Source organism: Onychomys torridus, chromosome 3 (assembly GCF_903995425.1).
Source record: "Onychomys torridus chromosome 3, mOncTor1.1, whole genome shotgun sequence".
Classification (NCBI taxonomy): Eukaryota; Metazoa; Chordata; class Mammalia; order Rodentia; family Cricetidae; genus Onychomys; species Onychomys torridus.
Window position 1 is genome coordinate 161098957 of NC_050445.1, and position 22638 is coordinate 161121594.

At 37.0% G+C, this 22638-nt stretch overlaps 1 protein-coding gene across 8 annotated transcripts in view; it reads left to right on the forward strand.

Annotated features, from left to right (window-relative positions):
* The window catches only part of Bicd1 (BICD cargo adaptor 1), a 187912-nt gene that overhangs the window by 96142 nt on the left and 69132 nt on the right, over positions 1-22638 (forward strand). For all 8 annotated transcript variants that reach the window (XR_004944515.1, XM_036181717.1, XM_036181710.1 and 5 more), the window contains exon 2: positions 11877-12089. Coding sequence is in view for 7 of the 8 variants with exons in the window: in XM_036181717.1 (XP_036037610.1) it covers positions 11877-12089 (213 nt within the window). In the remaining variant the exon portion in view is untranslated. The remainder of the gene's footprint in view (positions 1-11876; positions 12090-22638) is intronic.

The window sequence follows — 22638 nt, forward strand, 5'->3', positions numbered from 1 at the left end:
CTACTTTAAAAGATATATATATGTTGTTAGAGTTTTCCTGCCTGGCCCAGTCAAGACAAATCTCTCTTACCCACCAGTTCCACAGTCGCTCAAGAAAGCACACAGAAACTTACATTGTTTACAAACTGTATGGCTGTGGCAGGCTTCTTGTTATCTACTTTTTCTATCTTAAATTAACCCATTTCTGCTTATCTATACTTTGCCACATGGCTTGTAGCTTACCAGTTTCTTTACATGTTGCTTCTCATGGCGGCAGCTGGCGGTGTCTCCCCAGCCTTCTACTTCCCAGAATTCTCTTCTCTCTTGTCCTGCCTATACTTCCTGCCTGGCCACTGGCCAATCAGAACTTTATTTCCACAGAGCGATATCCACAGCATATATATACTAAACTTCAAGTTTACCATGTTACAGAGGATGACCTACTGGTCGTTGTTCTTCTACCTCCCAAGTTCTAGAGTTATAGGCATGTGCCAGTATATTTGGCTTAGAAGGGTAGTTTATAGCAGTAAATATTTAGATTAAGAAAGAACAAAGGTTTTTGTTTTTTTTTTTTTTTCCATTTTCTCTCTTAAATTTTATTTTGTTTTATTCTGGGGGATGTGTGGGATGGGGAGGCATGATGTGAAAGACACAAAGAACAAGTAAAAAGAAAGAAGAAAAAAAGAAAGAACAAAGGAGCCAGGTATAGTGGTGCATGTCTTTAATCCTAGCAGAGGCAGGTGGATCTCTGTCGGTTCTAGGCTAGCTTGGTCTACAAAGTGAGTTCCAGGACAGCCAAGCCTGTTACACAGAGAAATCCTGTCTCAAAAACCAAACCAAACCAAACCAAACCAAACCAAACCAAACCAAACAAACAAACAAAAATAAAGAACAAAGGAGTTTAGGTTCTTTACCAGACATGTTAAATACAGAGAGTGGAAGACATTTTCCTTGACAATCAATTAGGTATAGCTTTAAGGTTAATGTCTATATTCCATAAGAAATAGGATTAGGCTTCTGAAGTCTGGTGTCTCACAGGACCTAGATAGGATACTTTATGTCAAACTTTTCTGGTGACAACATACAGATCAACAATAGGACAGAAGTGGCATATCTCATCATGAATTACAGTTACAGCCTTAGTTTGTCTTGTCTGAATCTGACAAACCAATATACATTAAACACACACACACACACACACACACACACACACACCACTCCAAAGACCATTTATCCTAGAACTTTCCATAGACTTCAAAAAATTCTTATGGAGTTGGGCATGGTGACATAGTTTTATTCCCAGCACTGGGAGGCAGAGGCAGGTAGAACTCTGTCTCAAAAACCCAAACCAAAATTAACTCCTGCAACTTCAAGCCCAAACAAATTCTTATTGGGGGAATGATGGGAATTATAAGGCATCAATGGTTTAAAATGCTCCAAAATGCTGACAAACATAATGAGGAACCTGAATAACTACCATAGAGTTGGAGTCAGTCACAAATGTTTCTTTGTTTTGGTAATAAAAAGCAGCAGTTGTCCAGTTTGATGGGTTGCCTGAATATTCTGTCTTGTTGCTGGTTGTTCTTTCTTGTTAGTAGTCTACTTTATGGTGAGAAACTTAGAAGCCTCTTCTCTATAATTAGCTTACCAACAGGGCAACTTGGCCATACAAGAGTCTCTGTGGATAGATTACAAGCAGGACTTTCACAGATTAAACTCAAGGATGAAATTACAAAAATGTTTGGCTTTGTTGATTCAAGGTCCTTCAAGAGACTGAATTGACCTGAGCTTCTCCTACTGGCAGCTGATAATGGATTCGCAGAATTCACCTACTCTGACCCTTTAGCAATTAATATTTTGTATGAACATTCTAACCTCAGTTTATGATATAAAACTCAATCTTCAATTAACTAACTGTTTATTACTTAGGTCTCAAATAACAACTAATCAATTAACCAGGTCCAGAGAGAAATAGTTTTATGTCCAGCTAACTGCAGAAGCCATTGCCCAAGAAAGTACCAGTCACCTTGTCCCCACATATGCAATTCCATGGTAAATGGCTTTGCTCCTTATCATCTCTCAAGGAATGTGCTATTGAAAGACCCCAGACCCCTGGGATACTTTCTTCTGCGGGAGGGCGCCCCAGAAACCAAGATTCCAAACCAGCAGATGCAACAAGCAAGAGGAATTTATTCAGCACTGGCGCAAGTGGGCTCTCTGCCCTGGTCAGTCAGAGAGCCCCAAGCAGCAGTTACAAACATTTTTAAAGGCAGAAACTACAAAATTAGCATAAGATACCAGGTGCCCCGGGTTTGGCCCAATTTAAAAATCGTCATATATTTCAGCAATCATTTTGTTACGTGGGAAATTTTGTAACACTCGTCGTAAACTGGTTGGTTCAGGGGAGATCTAGGGGGAGCGGTTACTCTGGAGGGGAGTTCGCATAGTTACAGGCTTGTGATTGACATTTGACCTAGTTTGCTGGACTCGCCAGATGGTCCTTATCTTGGGTCCCATTTGGGGAATTTTTAAACAGAGACTTATTATTATTATTTTTTAAATCTATAATTATAGACCTTGTCCCAAAGCTGGCGTCTGGACTCTGAAACTTTTTACTTATTTCCAGGGAGAGGATGGGTCAGTGTCTAATGCAAGCAAGTTTACAGCAGCAAAGTCAGTAATTTGCAATTGTAAAATGTATCTCTAATTTTTTTTTCTCACTATGACCTTGACTAGCTTTGTAACTTTTTTTAGTATTGCAAAAAGTCTCCTGTTAGAAGGATGTATTTAGCCATGTAGAGCAGAGAGCTAGAAAAAATGAGCTGAAAAGAAGCTGTAGAATCAGAACTGAGGAAGATTAAAAGAAAATGACCCTCAGAACGTGTAAAGTCTTTTTTTTCCTTCAGATAATTAGAAACTTATTTCTAAAGACCCTCAGATAAAAAAGTCTGATGCTCTAGAAATACCCCTCAGATAAGAAGGTCATAGATTAGACTTTGCTATGCTGTGGTTTATTCTGCAAACCCTGTTTGTATCTGTGGGTCTGGACTCCATGAATACAATACCAGACAATGAAAATATAATATATCTATATTATAGAAAGAAAATACTTCTAGGCTTATTAAATTCAACATGAGAGGGACTGGAGAGATGGCTCAGAAGTTGAGTACTGGCATCTCTTTCAGAGATCCTGAGTTCATTTCCCAGAAACTACATGGTGGCTCACAGCCATCTATAGTGAGATCTGGTGCCCTCTTCTGGCATGCCAGCATTCATGCAGACAGAACACTATACAGAATAAATAAATCTTAAGAGAAAAAAATTCAACATGAGAATGGGGTTACTCTTGTACAAATGTTGTCATCTGTTGATTGCCACTAATATGATGTTCGAATCTTAGATGGTCTTTTAATAAAATACCCAGAGTCAGATATCAGGGTGAAAGCTGAAAGATCAGAGAAGCAGAACAGCCAGCCACTAGTTCTTACATCTATGAAATACTCAGCCTAAAGAGAGTGAGTTCTTGTTTCCTCATGCCTTATATACCTTTATCTATCCTGTCATATTACTTCCTGAGATTAAAGGTGTGTGTGCTTCTCAAATAAAGGCATGAGATCTCAAGTGCTGGGATTAAAGGTGTGTGCCACCACTGCCTGGCTCTGTTTCTAATCTAGTGGCTGGCTCTGTCCTCTGATCCTCAGGCAAGTTTATTGGGGTACACAATATATCACCACACTAATATGCCTTAGAAGCAGTTTTTCAGTTAGATGCAGAATATTTAAATGTCAAATAACTTAATGAACAAATACAGGTATGTCAGGTTCTTCTTCCTTTTTAATGGAACTCTTCCCCTTCAGTATCTTCTGAATACTAGTGAAATATCATGGGATAACCTAGAAGCAGACACACTTATGCACACCATTATGATTTTTGACTGAGTTGGCAAATAGTGGGGAAGGAGAGACATTAAAGAGTTTGAGAGAGATTGATGATTCATACAGAAAATAATTTAAAATCTGTATTTTATTCCATCTGCAGAAATAAATTTCAGGTCGATTAGCTGATTTAAACAAAAGGCAAAACTTTTGTCAAGAGACTAGATTGTTAGAGTAATTTACTAGATTATAGTAATAAAAGATGAAATACAGTAAACAAAAGGAACAGATTTTGCAAATTTATAGTACAGTTACAAAAGCAATTTGAAAGAGTATACATATGGAAGGCTTCCATTGTGTGGATTTAAAAATAATAAAATATTTTTACAGATGTATACATGTGATAAAGAAAATGGAGAATATGATATTTGGATTTTGTTAATTTGGTCAGAAGCTGGGGTACAATGCAGGAGGTAATAATAATGAAAAGTAGGCAGACTTTTGGGGCTAACAGATCCTGCTGTGTTTTTTTAAGGTACAGAAATTTTTTTTTTTTGTTAAATCTTGTCATAAGATCTCTTTTGTGTGTATTTAGCATACAATAACATTCTGAAACATCTCTGAGAGTTAAAAATGAAACTTGTCGAACAAGTCAGAGGCATCTTTTATCAAGGAGAGGAAAAACATCATTTGTGGCTTGAGAGATGGCTCAACTGTTAACAGTGCTTCATGCTCTTCCAGAGGATTGGCGTCAAGTTCTCAGCACCCATGTTGTGTGGCCCACAATTACCAGTAACTCCAGCTTCAAGAAATTTGGTGCCCTTTTCCAGACTCTGAAAGCACCTGCATTCACATGTGTACAGACCACTGTTCAATACACAGTTAAAAATAAAAATAAATTTAAAAAAAACCTCGAAGGTTTTCCAGACTAAGCCAGATAAATGCCACATGTTTACATGTGGAACCTGTATTTAAAATAGTGTGTGTGTGTGTGTGTGTGTGTGTGTGTGTGTGTGTGTGTGTGGTATGACACAGAGAGAGAGGCCTTGAAACACTCAGTCCTAAATAGGATGTCTTCATCATCCCTCCCTTTAGGGTTCTGAGAACCCCACCAAAGAGGAGGCAGAAAGAGTGTGAAAGTCAGAGGGGATGGTGAACACCAGCAGAACAAAGACCTCTAAATCAACATGAGTAAAGCTCATATAAACTCAGAGACTGAGGCAGCATGCACAGGGCCTACATGAGTCTTTACCAGGTCCTCTGTGTATATATTATGGCTTCTAGACTAGTGTTTTTATGAGATTTCTGAGTGTGTGAACGTGTGGGTTTCTAACTTGTGTGCCTTTTCTTAGGCTCTTTTCCTTTGTTGGTTTGCTTTGCCCAACTTCTATATGATGATTTTTGCTTTACTTATTATATTTCATTTTGTTATGTTTTGTTGTTATCTCTTCAAAACTACTTCTTTTCTAGTGAGAGACAGAAAGGGAATAGATCTGAATAGGAGGGGAGGGGAGATGGGGAGGAACTGGGATGAGTAGAAGGAGGGTAACTGTAATTGGGATATATCATATGAAAAAAGAATCTATTTTCAATAAAAGGGAAAAAGAAACCAATAAACTGGAATAAAGCAATAAGACTTTAAAATGCTACAGAGAAAAATAGGTGATAGTTATTCTAAAAATATAAGGTGATTTAGTGCTAACTCTCTGGCTGCTGAGGCAACAGAAATATACCTAGTAAAGTAATTTTCTTTTTATGTTCAAAGAAGTTAATCTAAGTCATTAGGGAGGACGGGCTTCAGGGACAGGGTTGCTTACTAGTCTTTCTGTCCCACAGGTTGACTCCTTTCTATATACTTGGTAGAAAACTCAGATATAGATGTGCTGATTGGGAGGTCTTAAAGAGCAGCCACTGATAACCTTAATGACATATCCCTGTTGTCATCCTTGTTTGAACTTCAATTTATGCTTGTTCCTCTGGGGAGGGCTAGTTTCAGTTCACTTCCTTGCTTTGTTCTGGTCTCTGTGATGACTAATCTCTAAACAAATCTCCCTCTGTCCACACCTGTGTTCTTCTTTGTCCCTGTATGGTCTAAAATCGTAGCTACTAGCTATATGTATTAATTTAATTACACAAAATAAACTCAATACTTTGTCCAAACTATCTACATTTCTGGAGCCCCATAACTACACAAAGACAATAGTAACCATGTTGGACAACAAAGATTGTTATTGAAGAAAGTTCCATGGGGGTACTGGTTATCTGTGCTCTTACCTTACCCACTATTTTCTTCCTAGAACTATTACAACATTATGGCACAGTTATTAATGATGCAGCTGCTTATGTTTCACTAGAGTACATGATGTGGATGATATTGTATTTTTCTACAACTGATTGCTCATATCTAAAAGCAGTGTTTGATGTAGAACAGTGCTCTGTTAATGTTTGTTAGTGAATTAACAAATGAGCAAATGAATGATTTAGCAAACTTAACTATTATTTTGAAATTTCAAATTATAATTTTTTTGTCTTTTACCTTTGGTGGTAATATCCTAGGATACTTACTGATTTTGAGGTAATATTAAAAATATTCTCATCAAAAATTATCTTTCATGTTATGAAGTATAATGGGTATGAAAATTCTATTTGATAGTTAATGTATTGTCTTGAACTTGAAGATACAAAATAACATTTTCCATTTGATTAAGAAGTCATATAAAGCATTTGGGAGGCAGAGACAGGAAGATCTCTGTGAGTCTGAGGTCAGCCTGATCTATAAAGTGAGTTCCAGGCCAGCCAAGGATACACAGCAAGACACTGCTTCAAAAATACCTAAAACAACAACAAAAAAATTATGGTGTGATGGCACATGATTGCAATTCTAGTGTAAAGGAATTAGAGGCAGGAGAATCAGAGTTCAAGGTCATCCTTGGCTTACAAGTTCAGAGGTTAGCCTGGGCTACATATGATCGTGTTTCAACAAACTTACAAGCAAAACAACAATAATAACAACAGAAGGTCATATAAGGAAAAGGAGAGAAAAAGTACTTATAAAAGTGCTTATTCTAAATATCATCCTGAGTGAGGTAACCCAGACTCAGAAGTACAAACATGGTATGTACTCACTCATAAGTGGATACTAGATGTGAAGCAAAGGGTAACCAGACTACAACCCATAGCTCCAGAGAGGCTAGCTAACAAGGAAGACTCAAAGAAGGATGAATGGATCACCCTGGGAAGGGGAAATAGATAAGATCTCCATGAGTAAACTGGGGATGAGGGGTGGACAATGGAGGGTAGGGGGTAGGGAATGAGAACATAAGGGAATAGGATGCTCGAGCTGGAACAGGGATGGAGTGAGAGAGCAAGGAAAGAGATACCATGATAGGAAATATCATGGGGATAGGGAGAAACTGGGTGCTAGGGAAGTTCCCAGGAATCCACAGATGACTCCAGCTTAGACTACTAGCAATAGAGGAGAGGGTGCCTGAACTGGCTTTTTCCAGTAACCAGATTAATGAGTACCCTAACTGTCATCATAGAGCCTTCTCCAGTAACTGATGGAAGCAGATGCAGAGATCCATAGTCAAATATCAGGCCAAGTTCCAGGAGTCCAGTCAAAGAGAGGGAAGAGGGATTCTATGAGTAAGTGCATCAAGGTCATGATGGGGAAACCTACAGAGAAAACCAAACCAAGCTAGTGGGTACACATGAAATTTAGATCACCAGCTGTATAGCCTGCATGGGACTGGACTAGGCCCTCTGCATAGTGAGACAGTTGTGTAGTTTGATCTGTTTGGGGCGGGGGGGGGCTCCCTGGCAGTAGGATCAGAATCCATCCCTGATGCATGAGTAGGCCTTTTGGAGCCCACTTCTTGAGGCAGGTGGAGGGGCTTGGACCTGCCTCTACTAAATGTACCTCCCTGTGGGAGGCCTTACCTTCTTGTAGGAGGGAATGGGGATGGGTTTGGAGGGGGAAGCTAAAGGGGTGGGAGGAGGGAAGAGGGGGATCTTTGATTGGTATATAAAATGAATAAAAATATTTTTCTTAAAAAAGTAATTATTCTAGTTGTTCTTATTAAGAAGTAGAGAAATTTGACTCACTGCAATGCTGCACATTACAAGTAATATTGTGTAATTGTAACTAAACATAATAAGCACTTGTAGCATGAATCTTAAAGAGTATTATTAATAAAATCAAACCTGGAGCCAGGTATTGGGGTGAATGCTGAAAGATCAGAGAAGCAGAACAAGCCACAGCTACCTCACCTCAACAGTTCCTCAGCTGATCCTGTTTCCTCAGACTGGAAGCTTCTGAGTCCTCATCCAAATGGATCTCAGTTGAACTGCTTTTTGAAAGCCTGAATGATTAACCAGCTAGTTTCTGGTTTTCATGCCTTATATACTTTTCTGCTTTCTGCCATCACTTCCTTGGATTGAAGGCTCACTTCATGGGATTAAAGGCTCTTGTTACCACACCTGGCTGTTTCCAGTGTGGCCTTGAACTCACAGAGTTCCAGATGGATTTCTGCTTCTGGAATGCTAGGATTAAAGGTGTGTGTGCCACTATTTTCTGGCCTCTATATCTATCTAGTGGCTCTTCTGTTCTCTGACCCCAGATAAGTTTATTAGGGTGCACAATATTTTGGGGAACACAATACCACCACAAGCACTGGTATGTTCTAAAATTCTATAATAGCTATATCAGAATACCCATAGAATTATTGTAGTACCTAAAATTAGTTTTTAATCTAAATAAAATAAAACTAGAAGCATAATTAACCTAGATACTGAAACTAGTTCTGTGATTCACCAGATAGCCTTTTTAATACCTGTTTTTAATAGCCCTGGTAAAGGTTGTTTCTCTTCTTGTCAAGACACACTTTGTAATGAAGGAAGGAAAAATGAAAGACAAATTTGGTAAATCAACTATAACAAGAAGGCATATGATAGTTGGGCCTAGTGTCATACCCTTTTAGTTCTAGCACTCAAGTGGCAAAGGCAGGTGGATCTCTGTGAGTTCCAAGCCAGTCAGACCTACATAGTGAGATTCTGTCTCAAAGAAAAAGAAGTTAGATGTCATTTTTCTGTCATTCCCATTGTCATTACAATTAGGAATTAGAAAAAATAGGATTGTTGTCTCCTTTCTCTCTCTCTCTCTCTCTCTGTCTCTCTCTCTCTCTCTGTCTCTGTCTCTCTCTGTCTCTGTCTCTGTCTCTCTCTGTCTCTCTGTCTCTCTCTCTCTCTCTGTTTTTTTGAGACAGGATCTCTCTATGTATCTCTGGCTGTCCTAGAACTTACTATGTAGACAAGGCTTGCCTTAAACTCATAGAGATCTACCTGTCTCTGCCTCTGGAATGCTGGGATTAAAGGCTTGTGCCACCATGCCTAGCTTCCTTCCTTCCTCCTTAAAAACAGGTATCTTCTCATAATTTTTAATCCTTATTCACAAATGTGGATCATGAAGAATTGGTATTATTTTTCTATTTCAGTTGGAAATAAAACAAAACAAACCCATCTTTAATGTCCTTTAGATGATCTTTTATACTTGCATTATTTTAAAATGAAACAGAGTGAAAGGCCAAGTTCTTCACTAAAAATAATGACTGATTTTAGAAATCCATGTGCTCAGTTAAAGATTTTGAGCTGGAATAAATACAGATTAGGTGTTCATAGAATTTTTGATTTGCTTGTGAATATAGCTGCTTATTACTTACCACATGTGGAAATCTGCTCAAGAATTTCTTACAGTACAGTGATTCAACAGACCAAGCACCAAGTGTGTTCCACTTGTGCAGGTGAGCGTTTTTACTGAATATTTCTTTTTGAGTGGTTGCTTAGAACCATGTGTTGGTTCACTATGACACAGATTTCAGAGTTGTTCTTCCAGAGGACCCAAATTCAGTTTCCAGCACCAAAGCTGGGCAGCTCACAACTCCAGTTCTAGTAGTTCTTACACCCTCTCCTGGTGTCTGTGTGCACAAACACATTTGGCACACACACAAACACACATGCACATAAGTAAAAATAAAAATAAACCTTTAAAGTCACTAAATCATGCTTTGTTTTGAAATATTTTTAGATGTCCATTAGAGTGACTGACATATACTCTCAGACTTCAGATTTATAGTATGATGATTATGGGACTGAATTTCACAGACTGATTGTAGCCCCATCTTTGCATGATCCAGAAACACTATACTGTAACTTTTTAAAATTTAAAATGTAAGAAAATCATGTCTGATCATAAAACCAGTCCTCTTATGGAATATAGTATCTCTTTGGAGTTATTCCCACATTTTCTTTAGTAACTGGATGCTAAGACTTTATCCAATCAGATCTGTCAGTTCCTTTTAGTAAGAGACTATATTCACTTGTTTACTAGGTTTTTTTTTTAAACACAGAGAAACTTGCTAAAGTACTACACTGAATTTCATGTACCTCCAAAGGTGATATCCTACAGTGCCATTTTCCCCTAGCTTTAAGAGCCATCCCAGGATTCCACACAGTACTCAATTGACATGTCTTTTTGGTCTTACCTAGTCTTAGAAATCTTTCTCTATTTTTTCATAAACTTCATACTTTGAATTCTGGATAACTTTTAAAAATGCTCTTCCAGACTCACAAGAGCTGGCTTCTGTACTATTGACAAGAATGCTGCTGAAGTAAGGCTATGACACATGGTACCTGTGTCTCATTGCTGCTGATTTTTTGTAAGCTGTTTTGTTTACTTAGATATGGTAGTGTCTCCCTTGTTTCTTCACTATTTATTTCCCAGGGAATGAATACTTGAAGAGAAGATTCTTTAAGATTATGAAAATAGCTGGCACTTGGGAGGCAGATCCAAGTAAATTGCTGTGAGTTCAAGGCCCACTTGGTCTGTCTTAAAAGGAAAACAAACAAAACAAAACCCCAACCACAGCAAAAGATTGTACAAATAACCTATACTTTTGTCCATGAAGTTTATGTTACATGGATGATTTTTTCCTGTAATAGTTATTTCTTGGTGTTTTCATAATATAATTTATTTCAACCATATCTTTTATGTTAGAATTCTACAGTAAGGAAGGGTATTTAGTAAAAGTACTGTTTTCGAAATTATTCACATTAGTCTATTATTTTCCACCCCTTCCTCTATGTCTGAATTGATCATTTGTAGGAAAGCTAGATTCATTTGTTACTATTTGTATTTAATATAGGTTGATTTTTAATAATATTTGAGGTTAATATGAAATATTACTATAGTTTTAAGTGTCAGAATGACATAAAAAACATCCTCAAAACAGATTTCATTTTCTCATTCTTTTTGTACCATTCTACTGTCTTCTGTTGGCTTTTAATTTTGTTAACTTGATTTATTACTCCTGTAATTGTATTTGCACAAATAAGCAAATGTTTATAGAGATGACATTTTAATGTCTTTTCATGGTACTGGGAAATTTGAATACTGATTGGTGTATTTTCTTTTCTTTTAAGGATGTTATCCATAATTGGTCTGGCATTATTGTCAATGTACTAAATAATTGATGCAATTATTATTTTCTTTCTTGGAAAATATTTGTGGATGTTTTTCTTAAACAAAAACAACATAAAATTTGATGGTCTCTTTAACACCGTGCTATAGGATGTGTCTAAACAATGTAGCACAAAGCACTTAGCAATGTTTTCTTTGATTCATATGTTTTTGCAAGATATTTAAACTTTTTATTTACCCTTATGATTGTACTTGAAGAGTCTGGAGGTGTAACTTAGGGATTTAGCATGTACTTAGCCTAAGTGAGGGCCTGGGTTCAATCCTCAGCATTCTCCAGACCAGGTATGAATTATTTTAAGCACTAAAAGTGACAGACTGTTACACATTTGTGTATGTATATTTATTTATTATTTTATTTTTTGCATCTAGAAGTATTTTGGAGTAGCTTTTCTTATACACAAAGCCAAATAAAACATTTGCCTAAGTCTGTTCAATAATCTTGAGATGTTTTTCACTGTGCACTCTTTTTCTTTCCAAATTCTCTGCAGGCATTTGGGCACTCCTTCTCTATCCACCGTAAAGTGGCTGAGGATGGAGAGACTCGGGAGGAAACACTTCTACAGGAATCTGCATCTAAGGAAGCTTACTATCTAAACAAGATCTTAGAGATGCAGAATGAAGTGAAACAGAGCCGGGCTGTGGTCACCAATGTCCAGGCAGAAAATGAGAGGCTCACAGCTGTTGTCCAGGAGCTGAAAGAGGTAATCAAGCTGATTCCCTTAAGATTCATCTTTCAGGATCTAGTTGTCCTTAGAAATCCCCTCACAGAGACACTCCACTAGGTGTTTTTAATCCAATTAAGTTAACAATCAAAATTAACCCTCACAGATAAGGATAAGTCCTTAGTTTGGTGTAGCAGTTTTCTGCAGTCCTGCCCAGCCCCACAGACCCTGCAGCTGCTTATAAAATAATCACTCAGAAGCCTATATTAATTAAAACTGTTCAGCCATTAGCTCAGGCTTACTACTGACTAGCTCTTACATTTAAACTCAGACCACTTCTGTTGATCTGTATGTTGCTACATGTTCCATGACTTTACCTGTGTGCCATTACATGTTGCTCCCTGGATGGCAGGCTGGCAGGCTGGCAGGCTGGCAGGCTGGCGTCTGCCTGACTCAGCCTTTCTCTTCCCAGAATTCTCTTTGTCTGTTTATCCTGACTATACTTCCTGCCTGGCTACTGGCCAATCAGCTTTTTATTTATCAACCAATCAGAGCAACACATTCACAGCATACAGAACATCCCACAGAAGTTTGGTAAGTTTGGTAAATCCTTAGTTTGATAGATGTTGTGTAAATGTTACAATTTAATTAATAGTATCAGATGTATTCAATAAAATGATTAATCTTGTTTCCATAGCATTACTGATACTGGCAAAGGCATATATACTTAGGTGTTGTGTGTGAGATATGACTTTATGTAAGTGTGTTTGTGTGTGTGTGTGTGTGTTAAAAATCTCATTTATAAATGATAATTGTAGGGTAGCATAGTAAGAAAATTGTTGAATTAAGTATTAGGAAAACAGTATTCTGGCCTCAACTCTGCTACTAGTTTTAGTATTATATTCACAGTATATGTAAGACTTATTTTAAAGTTTTATTGCTATAATCCTGATCCATAATAAACAAATGCTATCATTAATAACTTTGTGCATCTTTCATAAACTGTTGTTGAAGATATTACTCATTATATAGGTCTGTATTCTTACATTAAAAAACATTAGCTAGACAAATGTGATGGTGCCTACCTGTGATAGCTGCATCTGGGAAGCTTCCCAGGCCAGCCTGGGCTACGTTGCAAGACTTTGCCCCAAACACAAACCAAAAGAAACAAACAAACCCCATATCTTTAGTTTTCCATCTTGAAAGCCCTTTGGTTGTGATTTAAGGTAGACAGAAGGAATCACAGTAGTTTCTATCTTTGCTTTGGTCATTCAGAAGCTTCTGTTCTATGCTTAACTGTGAAGAATGACCTTAGATTTTCATATAATTCATTTTAAATTTTAAATGTTTTTACTTTTATTAATTTTTAACATTTTAATTTATATTTTGTGTATGTGTGTGTTTTTGCACACACACTTGTTCTACATGGATGTCAGAGGAAATGTGCAGGATAGCTCCTCTACCATGTGGGTGACCTAGTGACCAAACTCAGGTTTTCAGGCTTGGTGTCAAGTATACCTACTGAATCATCCACTGGCCCTTAAATTTTTTTGTTAGCCTTAGTGTGTATGTATCTTTAATGTTAAATTATTTAAAATATTTTTGAAAGTATAGAGAAGATAAAGAACAGTTATTGCTTAAATCAAGAAACCAATTAGGAGATAATAGATAATCTTAACCAAATTGGAATTAATACTACATAATGAGTAAAATGAGTAATAGAAGGCAAATTCCAAATTTCTTTTGACCAGCATCACTTTGGTAAAAATGCAAAGAGGTGGGTAGATTTCTGTAGTATATAAGTAGAGCATTGGTAAATAAGTTTGAATTTCATGTTTATGATCTCCCCTTCTTTTAGGTCTAATATATTAGAGTATAACCTGAATAGATTTATTTAGAGATTTATTATGGAACACTTGTTTTGTACTAATCTACATTGCTTAAACTATAAAATTAGATAATGAAACTTTTGGGCTGGTAAGATGTCTCAGTGTGTAAATGTGTTTACTGCACAAGCCTAACAATCTGAGTTCAATCCCTAGAACCATGTAAAGGTAGAAGGACAGAATGGACTGAAAAGTTGTCCTCTGACCTCTACATGACTGTCACAGCTTCTCTAGGTTGCCTCCTCCAACCCTTCCACCTTTCTCTCACAAACCATTTCCAGAAGCCTAAGAACCACATGGTCAGATTTAGCACAGCAACAGCCCCCCTACTTAGTACTAATTTTAAGTATTAGTTACTTTTCTTGCTACTCTTACAAAATACCTCTCAAAAATCAATGTACGGAAGGGAGGCTTTATTTTGGCTTAGAGCTTGAAGGTTCAGTCCCTCATGGGAAGGTGCCTGGCTACATTGTATCTAAAGTACAGAGGGAGGCAGGGAGGGAGAAAGGGGGAGGGGAGATGAGGAGAGAGGAGGAGAAAGAGGGGTTGGGGGAGAGAGAGAGAGAGAGAGAGAGAGAGAGAGAGAGAGAGAGAGAGAGAGAGAGAGAGAGAGAGAGAGAGAGAGAGAGAGAGAAGCTTTCAGCTTTCAATTTGCTTTCTCCTTTTTATTCATTTGTGGGTGTTGTTACCCACATTCAGGGTGGGGCTTCCTACTTTAAAATTCTCTGGAAATGCCTACACTGTAACATCATGATTTTTTTCTCAAGATATTCAGAGTTCTAATAAGTTGACATTCAAGATGAACCATCACAATACCATGGTCTGAATGTGTTTCTCCCAAATTCATATGTTGAAACTTAATCATTAGTGTCTTTGTACTAAGAGGAGTGTGCTTGAAGAGATAATGAAGTCCTGAGTAGGATAAAAGGAACTTAAGAAGCATTCTTAATTTCTTTAGTCACATTAAAGCAGCATCCCTTCCCTCTAGACAACACAGCAAGAAGGTTGCATCTTGACCTGGAGAAATAACTTAATGGTCAAGAGCACACATTACTCTTTGAGATGACCCACATTTGATTCCCAGCATCTACTTCAGGCAGCATACAATCTCCTGTAACTCAGGATCCAACTCTCTCTGAGGGCAGCAATTCTCCCATACATATATGTATATAGACCAACATACATAAATATAACTAAAAATAAAGTAAATCTTTTTAGAAAAGGGCTCCGTCTTGGAAGCAGAAAGTAGCCCTCACTAGATACTGTCCATGCTGGTGTCTCGATTTTACTTAGACTTCTTCCAGAACTGTGAGAAATTTTTTTCTTTATAATTTCTCAAATCTATATTCTAATGTAACAGCAGGGCTAGGATTAGGTAATAGCTAAATTTGTGACTTGTTGGGACATTATTATAATTTTAATAGAATATGACAGTTGTATTTTAAATGCTGCCTTATCCCTATGTTTTTAAACCACATTAAAATTTCATTTTCCCTTCTCTAGAAGATATAATTAAGTCTCATAATATGTCAATGACTCAGCTTCCAGAAATCTATTATATCTACATCTGTTCAAATGTAAGACATTTGTACCCTAGAGCCATAGGTTGAGAAGGCACCTCAGTGACTATTTGGTAATGACTCTCTCTGGTACAATAATTCTTTGACATCTCTAAAGGATGTATTTCTATCAAATACTTACAACATACTTATGACATTCTACAGAATATATAATAAATTAAAAAGTTCTTTTCAAGTAAAAGGGTATATTTTATTTGTTACTTATTCTAGTATTTACAGCTTCAGGACAGTGCTTGAAAAAACATTTGAGAAATCATTTTTATTGAATCATAAAAATTAAACTAAAAGAACATGTTTTGGGAGTTGACCATCCCTGGGCTCAAATATCTGCTGTGCCACTTACCAACAAAGTAATCCAGGCAAGTTACATTTGTTTCCTTGTTAATCAGCTTTCCATTGCTGTAATAGGTACTTGAGATAGCCAACTTACAAAGATACAGGGTTTATTTTGGCACACAGTATAGGAGATTTCAGTCCATGACCAAATGGTCCTGTTGCTTTTGGGTAAGATAGCACATCATGGCAGATAATGTATATCAGAACAAACTAGAACTCACTATAATCCTTATACAAAAAAAAAAAAAAAGAGGTAGAGGCTGGGGCCCCACTGTCTCATTCAAGGACAGTCTTCCCAAACTGGAAATTTCCCACAATACCCTACTTCTTAAAGTTTCTGCTACCTCCCTGTAGTGTCAGACTATAGACCAACTTTTTAACATATGGGTCATAGTATTGAGTAAGATTCTTTCTTCTCAGCATTAAGATAATAATACTAACAAATGGGCTTTGTTTAAATGCCTGATACAATAAAGGGTTGAAAGTAGTTCTCATTTTCTATCTCTTGCTTCCCTTCCAAGGCTCCCTTGCTAGTGTGTGGCCACTCTAATGATTACTCTGTGGTTAAATGAAAAATGGATTCCCTGTGTTTTACCAGCTGTATTTCTAGTTTCTGAATCCACAGAGAATAATTTCAGTTTTTTATTTGTCTGGACAGGTTTAGCCAATTCCCAAGTACTTTAACTATTTGGACAAAATTGTCTTGCTATCTCCTTCTCAGAATGAGCATATCTAGAGCCATTGGAACTCCCTCCCATGATATGGTCTTAGGTCAGCACCCTGGCCATTCTTTTTAGCATTGATTTGTAACATCTGTTTATAATGTGTTTTAAAAAAAAGAAACTTCCACAGACTATATTTACCTTTGTTGGAAATCCTTAAAAATGCAAACCACTGGACCTATGTATTGGTCTTCTCCTTAAACATTTAACTCAGTTTTAATCCTCTTGGATTCAATTTTTCTCTTGTTTATCCATTAAATATCTTTAATGCCTGTAGTAAGCTAGGCAGATGTCTTTAAAAATAATCTGTTCTCTTTGATTGTAAGTTTTTTTTTCTTTTCAAGAAGGTCACAAAAGTGGAATAATTTAGTTTGCACTTTTTGAGATTGAATCCTTTTTCATAATGTCTTTGAGATCATCTATGTTGTTGTATATTTCAACATCAAGTTTATTCCTTTTTATATCTGGGTATTATTCTAATGTATTGACTTATTATAGTTTGTTTAATTGATTATCCTATCTGAGAGCTTTTTTCCCTCCATATTTTGATGGCTATAAATAAAGCTACTGTACATATTCATGTACATTTATATTTTTCTGTGAGCATATATGATATTTAATCTCAGTTATCAACTTGATCTCTAGAATCAATTGGGTGTTGGGCATATGGGCATGTCCATAGCAGATTACCTTGACTGAGTTCATTGACATGGGAAGGGTAATCCAATCCATAAGGGTAGCACTATTCTTTAGACTGGAAGTCTGCTGTATAAAAATGAGAAAATGAGCTGAACACAAGGATTCATCATTCCTGATTGTGGATGTGATGTGACTAACTGCTTCAAGCTCTTCCCATATTGATGGATTGATGTTTGACCCTTGAGCTATAAGTGAAAACACACTTTTCTTCCTTTATATTGCTTCTTTAAGGGTATTTTTATCACAGCAGTAGGAAAAGAAAAGTCAGCACATGCTTTTATTTTTTCTCTTAGGAGAGTGAGAGCTCATCTGAGTAACTGACTCTGTTTTATATTACTATTAGAGTTTTCTAAGAGATTCTGCTTCCCTGTATCCTTTCCAGCACTTGATATTGTCAGCACTTTTTCTTTATAAGTATTCTTATAGGTAGTGATGTTTTTAATTTTAATTTTAATTTTCCTAATGGATAATAATATTGAATAGCTTTCTTGTGTTTATTTGCCTTTCATGTATTCTATCAAGTGTCTGTTCAAGACTTTTACCTAGTTTAAGTTTGATTTGTTTCTTTAAGTTAATGTTGAAGATTCTTTATGTATTTTGGATATAAGGTCTTTACCAGATATATGATTTGTAAATATTTTCACCCACTATGCAACTTGTCTTTTCATTTACTTAAAAGCATTTCTTGTGGGGTATGTAGATGTAACCATCTTGTAAAATAAGAAACACAGAGCCAATTGCAGAGTTAAAAGCCAAGAGGTCAGAGCAATAGTTAAGAGCTATAAACCTTACCCTTCACTGCTGTTCCTGTCCTTCCCTCAGCAAGAGACCTACTTCTCTATGTTTTTCCTTTTTATAGACTTTCTGTTCTGTCTTCTCATTGGTTGTAAACCCAACCACATGACCTCCTCATCACTGCCTGTCTGTACAGACCTCCAGGTTTTCTGTGGTTGGTATTGAGATTAAAGGTGTGTGTCTCCATGCTGGCTGTGTCCTTAAACACATTGAGATCCTGCCTAGCTCTGCCTCCCAAGTGCTGGGATTAAAGGTGTGCACCACCTCTGCCAAGCTTCTGCTGTTGCTTGCTCTGACCCCAAGGCAACTTTATTAACATACAAATAAAATCACATTTCAGTACAAATAAAATATCACCATACTGTGTCAAGGCGAGTATATTGAACCAAGGTCTTTTGTAAACAGGGGAACCCATGGCTGATATGTAAAATTAAATTAAATTGTAAAAAAAAAAAAAAATGGAAGAATCCATGGACAATTGATTTCCTTGGCTGAAGAAGAAAGGGATGGAACTGGGTCAAAAGTGGGGCTTTAGGTAGGGTAAAAACATTCATTTAAGGTGATGCCTGAAGAGTAGATTATGTATATATCAATCATAGGCCTTGGGTAGATGTGAAGAAGAAAGTGTGCAAATCTTCATTCACCGTGGGTTTCTCAGAATGAGAAGCCAGTTCAGGACAAAGAGAAGATGAAGGAGGCACTGGGATTTGGAGATAGTGACATAGAAAAATAGGGCAATAAGGTAAGAACAGGGGAGCTAGTGGCTATGGTAGGAGAAAATGTATCAAGAAGAATTGCAGGAATTGAAATACTGTCAGTAATCATTTTATAAAGAGACAAAATTCACCAGGCATGGTGGCATATACCTTTAATCCCAGCACTCAGGAGGCAGAGGTAGGCAGATCTCTGTGAGTTTGAGTCCCCCTATTGTATGAATCCTAAATGGTCTTATAATAAAACTCTGAGCCATATATTGGGATAAATGCTGAAAGATCTGAGAGAGAAAAGAACAAGTCACTAGAGAAACATCTCACCACTACAGAATCCTCAGGCCGAAAGGGAAGCGAGATCTTATGTCCACAAATCTTCAGACTGAATGCCTCTGAGTCCTCAGCTGAAATGAGCTGAACTCCTGTCTCCTCCTGCCTTATATTCCTTTCTCTGCCCAGCCATCTCTCTTCCTGTCTCAGCCTTCTTAGTGCTGGGATTAAAGGTGTGTGACTTCCAAGTACTGGGATTAAAGGTGTGTACCACCATTGCCTGGCTTGGTTTTTGTTTTAGACTGGATTAGTTTTGTGTAGTCCAGGGTGGCTTTGAACTCACAGAGATCCAACATTAATATTGTACTATTTATTGTTAGTAACTTTTATTTCTGCTTTTGGACCATGATGAGTATAAAATTCTGGTTTGATATAAGAGTTACATCAGTTTCCTGTGTAATAGAAAATGTTAAACCAGTGCCGAGTGGAGAATTAAATAAGAAATTGCAGGAATGGCCTTACTAAATTAAAAGATGTTGAGAAAGCATTGCTCAGGACACATAATAGAAATGGCAGTTGGAGGTGATTGATACAAGCTTTAAAAAATAAGTTTTTAAAGTAATCTTGCATATCTTTACTTCTCTCAAAGTCAATTTACAAGTAATAAATTGTGAATGAAAGTCTGCTATTTAAAATGTAGAACTGACATGCTATGCATTTAACATGTATATAAGAATTTCCTTCCCCTCTTCTTTCCTTCCCTCCTTCCACCCCTTCCTCTCATCCTTCTGCTCTTTGTCTTCCTTTCAATCCCTCCCTCCTTCTGTTTCCTATTTTGTGAGTAAGGTCATTCCCACTGATGCCATAAGTTTTCCTGTGTCCTGTAGCTACTCGGTTCCAAGTACACACACAGGGGTTATATTAATTACAAACTGTTTGGTCTATGGCTCAGGCTTTTTATTAACTAGCTCTTTCATCTCAAATTAACCCATTTCTATTAATCATGTGTGTCATGGCTTTACCTGTGTTCCATTACATCTTGTTCCCTTGGCAGCTTGCAGCATCTGCCACGACTCCATCTTTCTTCTCCCTGTGTCTTTGCTTGGATTTCCTGCCTGGCTATACCTGTCATGCCATAGGTCAAAGCAGCTTCTTTATTAACCAATGGTATCAATACATGTTCACAGCATACAGAACGACCACCCCACAGCATTCCCACCTCTTACAATATAAGAATAAGGATACATGCACAATCTGTTTTGCACATACTGATTCTTAGACTAAAAATAGTACCTTGATTTTGAATATTTTTCTTTCATCCTGAGCTCAAGTTTTGTTCCCTATGCAGCCTGGGCAGAGGGAGAAGTAATGCAGTCAGCATTTCAGATAGAATGCTTAGTGAACAATTAATTTTTTTCCATGTCTTGACATATATTTATGCAGACTATCCTGGTTGAAAAGTCTAGCCTGACTCAGATTCTGTTCAACCATTTAATTTTCCTGTGGGAATTTATGCCTCATTCAAGATTTAATTTCTTAATTAAGCTTACAGGAAGCTTATATTTGAGCAACATAGTGAGTTTTATACTTTTTATTTTGTTTTGTTTGAGACAGGTTCTATGTACCCCTGGCTGTTCTGGAACTCACTACATAAACCAGGCTGTTGTGGAATATTAGTTTAAGATGTGTTACATTTGTTTATGCTGTGGAATATATGTGTTTAATGATGCAAAGATGTGTTGCATTCTTCTATGTTTCATTTGTTGAACTCTGTAAATCTGTATTACTTTTTTTTTTTGATTGGTCTAATAAAGAGCTGAGTGACCAATAGGTAGTCAGGAGAGAGAAATAGGTGGGACTGGTGGGCAGAAAAAATAAATAGGAGGAGGCATCTAGGGAAGAGTGAGAGTGAGAAAAGGAGAAGGAGAAGAGGATGCCAGGGGCAGCTACCCAGCCACACAGTCACACAGCCAGCCACAGATTAAGAAGGAAAGATAGATAGATAGAATAAATAAAGGTAAAAAGCCCAGAGGAAAAACATAGTTAAAGAGGAACAGGATAGTTTAAGTTAGAAAAGCTGGCTAGAAACTAGTCAAGCTAAGGCCAGGCATTCATAAGTAAAAGTAAGTCTCTGTAAAAAACACAGCTATACCAGGCTTTCCTGGAACTCACAGAGATCTGCCTCCTGAATCCTGGGATTGAGGCATTAGTCACCATGCCCAGCTTCAAGCTACTCTTTTAAATGCTTAGTCAATGAAGATATGACTCATGCTTCATGTGTGAATAGGTCCAAACTTTGAATTTGAACTGAAGTTGGATACAGAGGACTTCATAAGAAGGGTGTTATACTTGTCTACTTAGCTTTATATCATCATTTGTACAGTAACATTAAAAGTACTTAATAATTTTCTGATACAGTTTTAGTTTTACTAAACAATATTTTTTGAAAAAAAATTGTAACTAAGCATCTTTTTGAGGCTTTCATAGTACACAAACACTTCAATATATAAACAAGAGTATCAGATTGTAGAAATCTATGTCAAATATATTTCCTCTTTTGCTATACTGTATAACTCTACAACTGTTTTGAAATATGCATATTAGTAGAATTCTTTCTTTCTCTCTTCTTTCTTTTTGCTTTCTTTCTCTCTCTCTTTCTTGCTTGCTTTCTTTCTCCCTCTTTCTCTTTTTTGCTTTCTTTCTCTTTCGCTTTTTTGCTTTTTTGCTCTCTCTCTCTTTCTCTCTTTCTTTCTTTTTTCGAGACAGGGTTTCTCCGTGTAGTTTTGGTGCCTGTCCTGGAACTCGCTTTGTAGACCAGGCTGGCTTCAAACTCACAGAGATCCGCCTGCCTCTGCCTCCTGAGTGCTGGGATTAAAGGCATGTGCCACCACTACCCGACGACTGACATTATTTCTAGACAAAATATTCTTGTTTTAATATAGACACAAAAGAGTGTATGTTTAAAATGAGGTAGAGATTTGCAACCTGTACAAAGTGGAAGCCAGATAGGTATTCTGGATAGCTGTTTCAGTAGTTAGAATGTACACTATAAGAGAGCTTATTAGGATAGCAACTCATCTCTTGTTCCTAGAAATTCATGATAATGAAGCTGGGCCTTGCAAGTAATAAAAATATGCTTGTCATTGTAAGCTTAACAACTATTTCTTTTTAATTTTTTTATAATTTGTCTTTTTTATGCTCTTTTCTTCTAACTTTTCCTAATTGTCACAAAATTAAACACTGAGATATAGCTTGAGAAGACCATAAACCATTGTAATATGTAATATTCTTTAATTTTTTCAAGACAGTGCTTCTCTTTTTGTAGCTCTGGTTGTCCTGGAGCTCTGTAGAACAGGCTGTCCTCAAACTCACAGAAATCCACTTGTTAATGCCTCCTGAGTCCTGGGATTAAAGCTACTACTGCCCAGTTTGTAAGATTCTTTCTCTTCTCCAAGGATCAATTTTTGTACCCTTATCCTTGGAAGATATATTAATTTTATATGGCTGCATTAATGAGAGACTACAATATATTGTTGTTTAAAACAATGAAAACTGATTTTCTTATAGTTGTAGAGTACAGAAGTCTATGA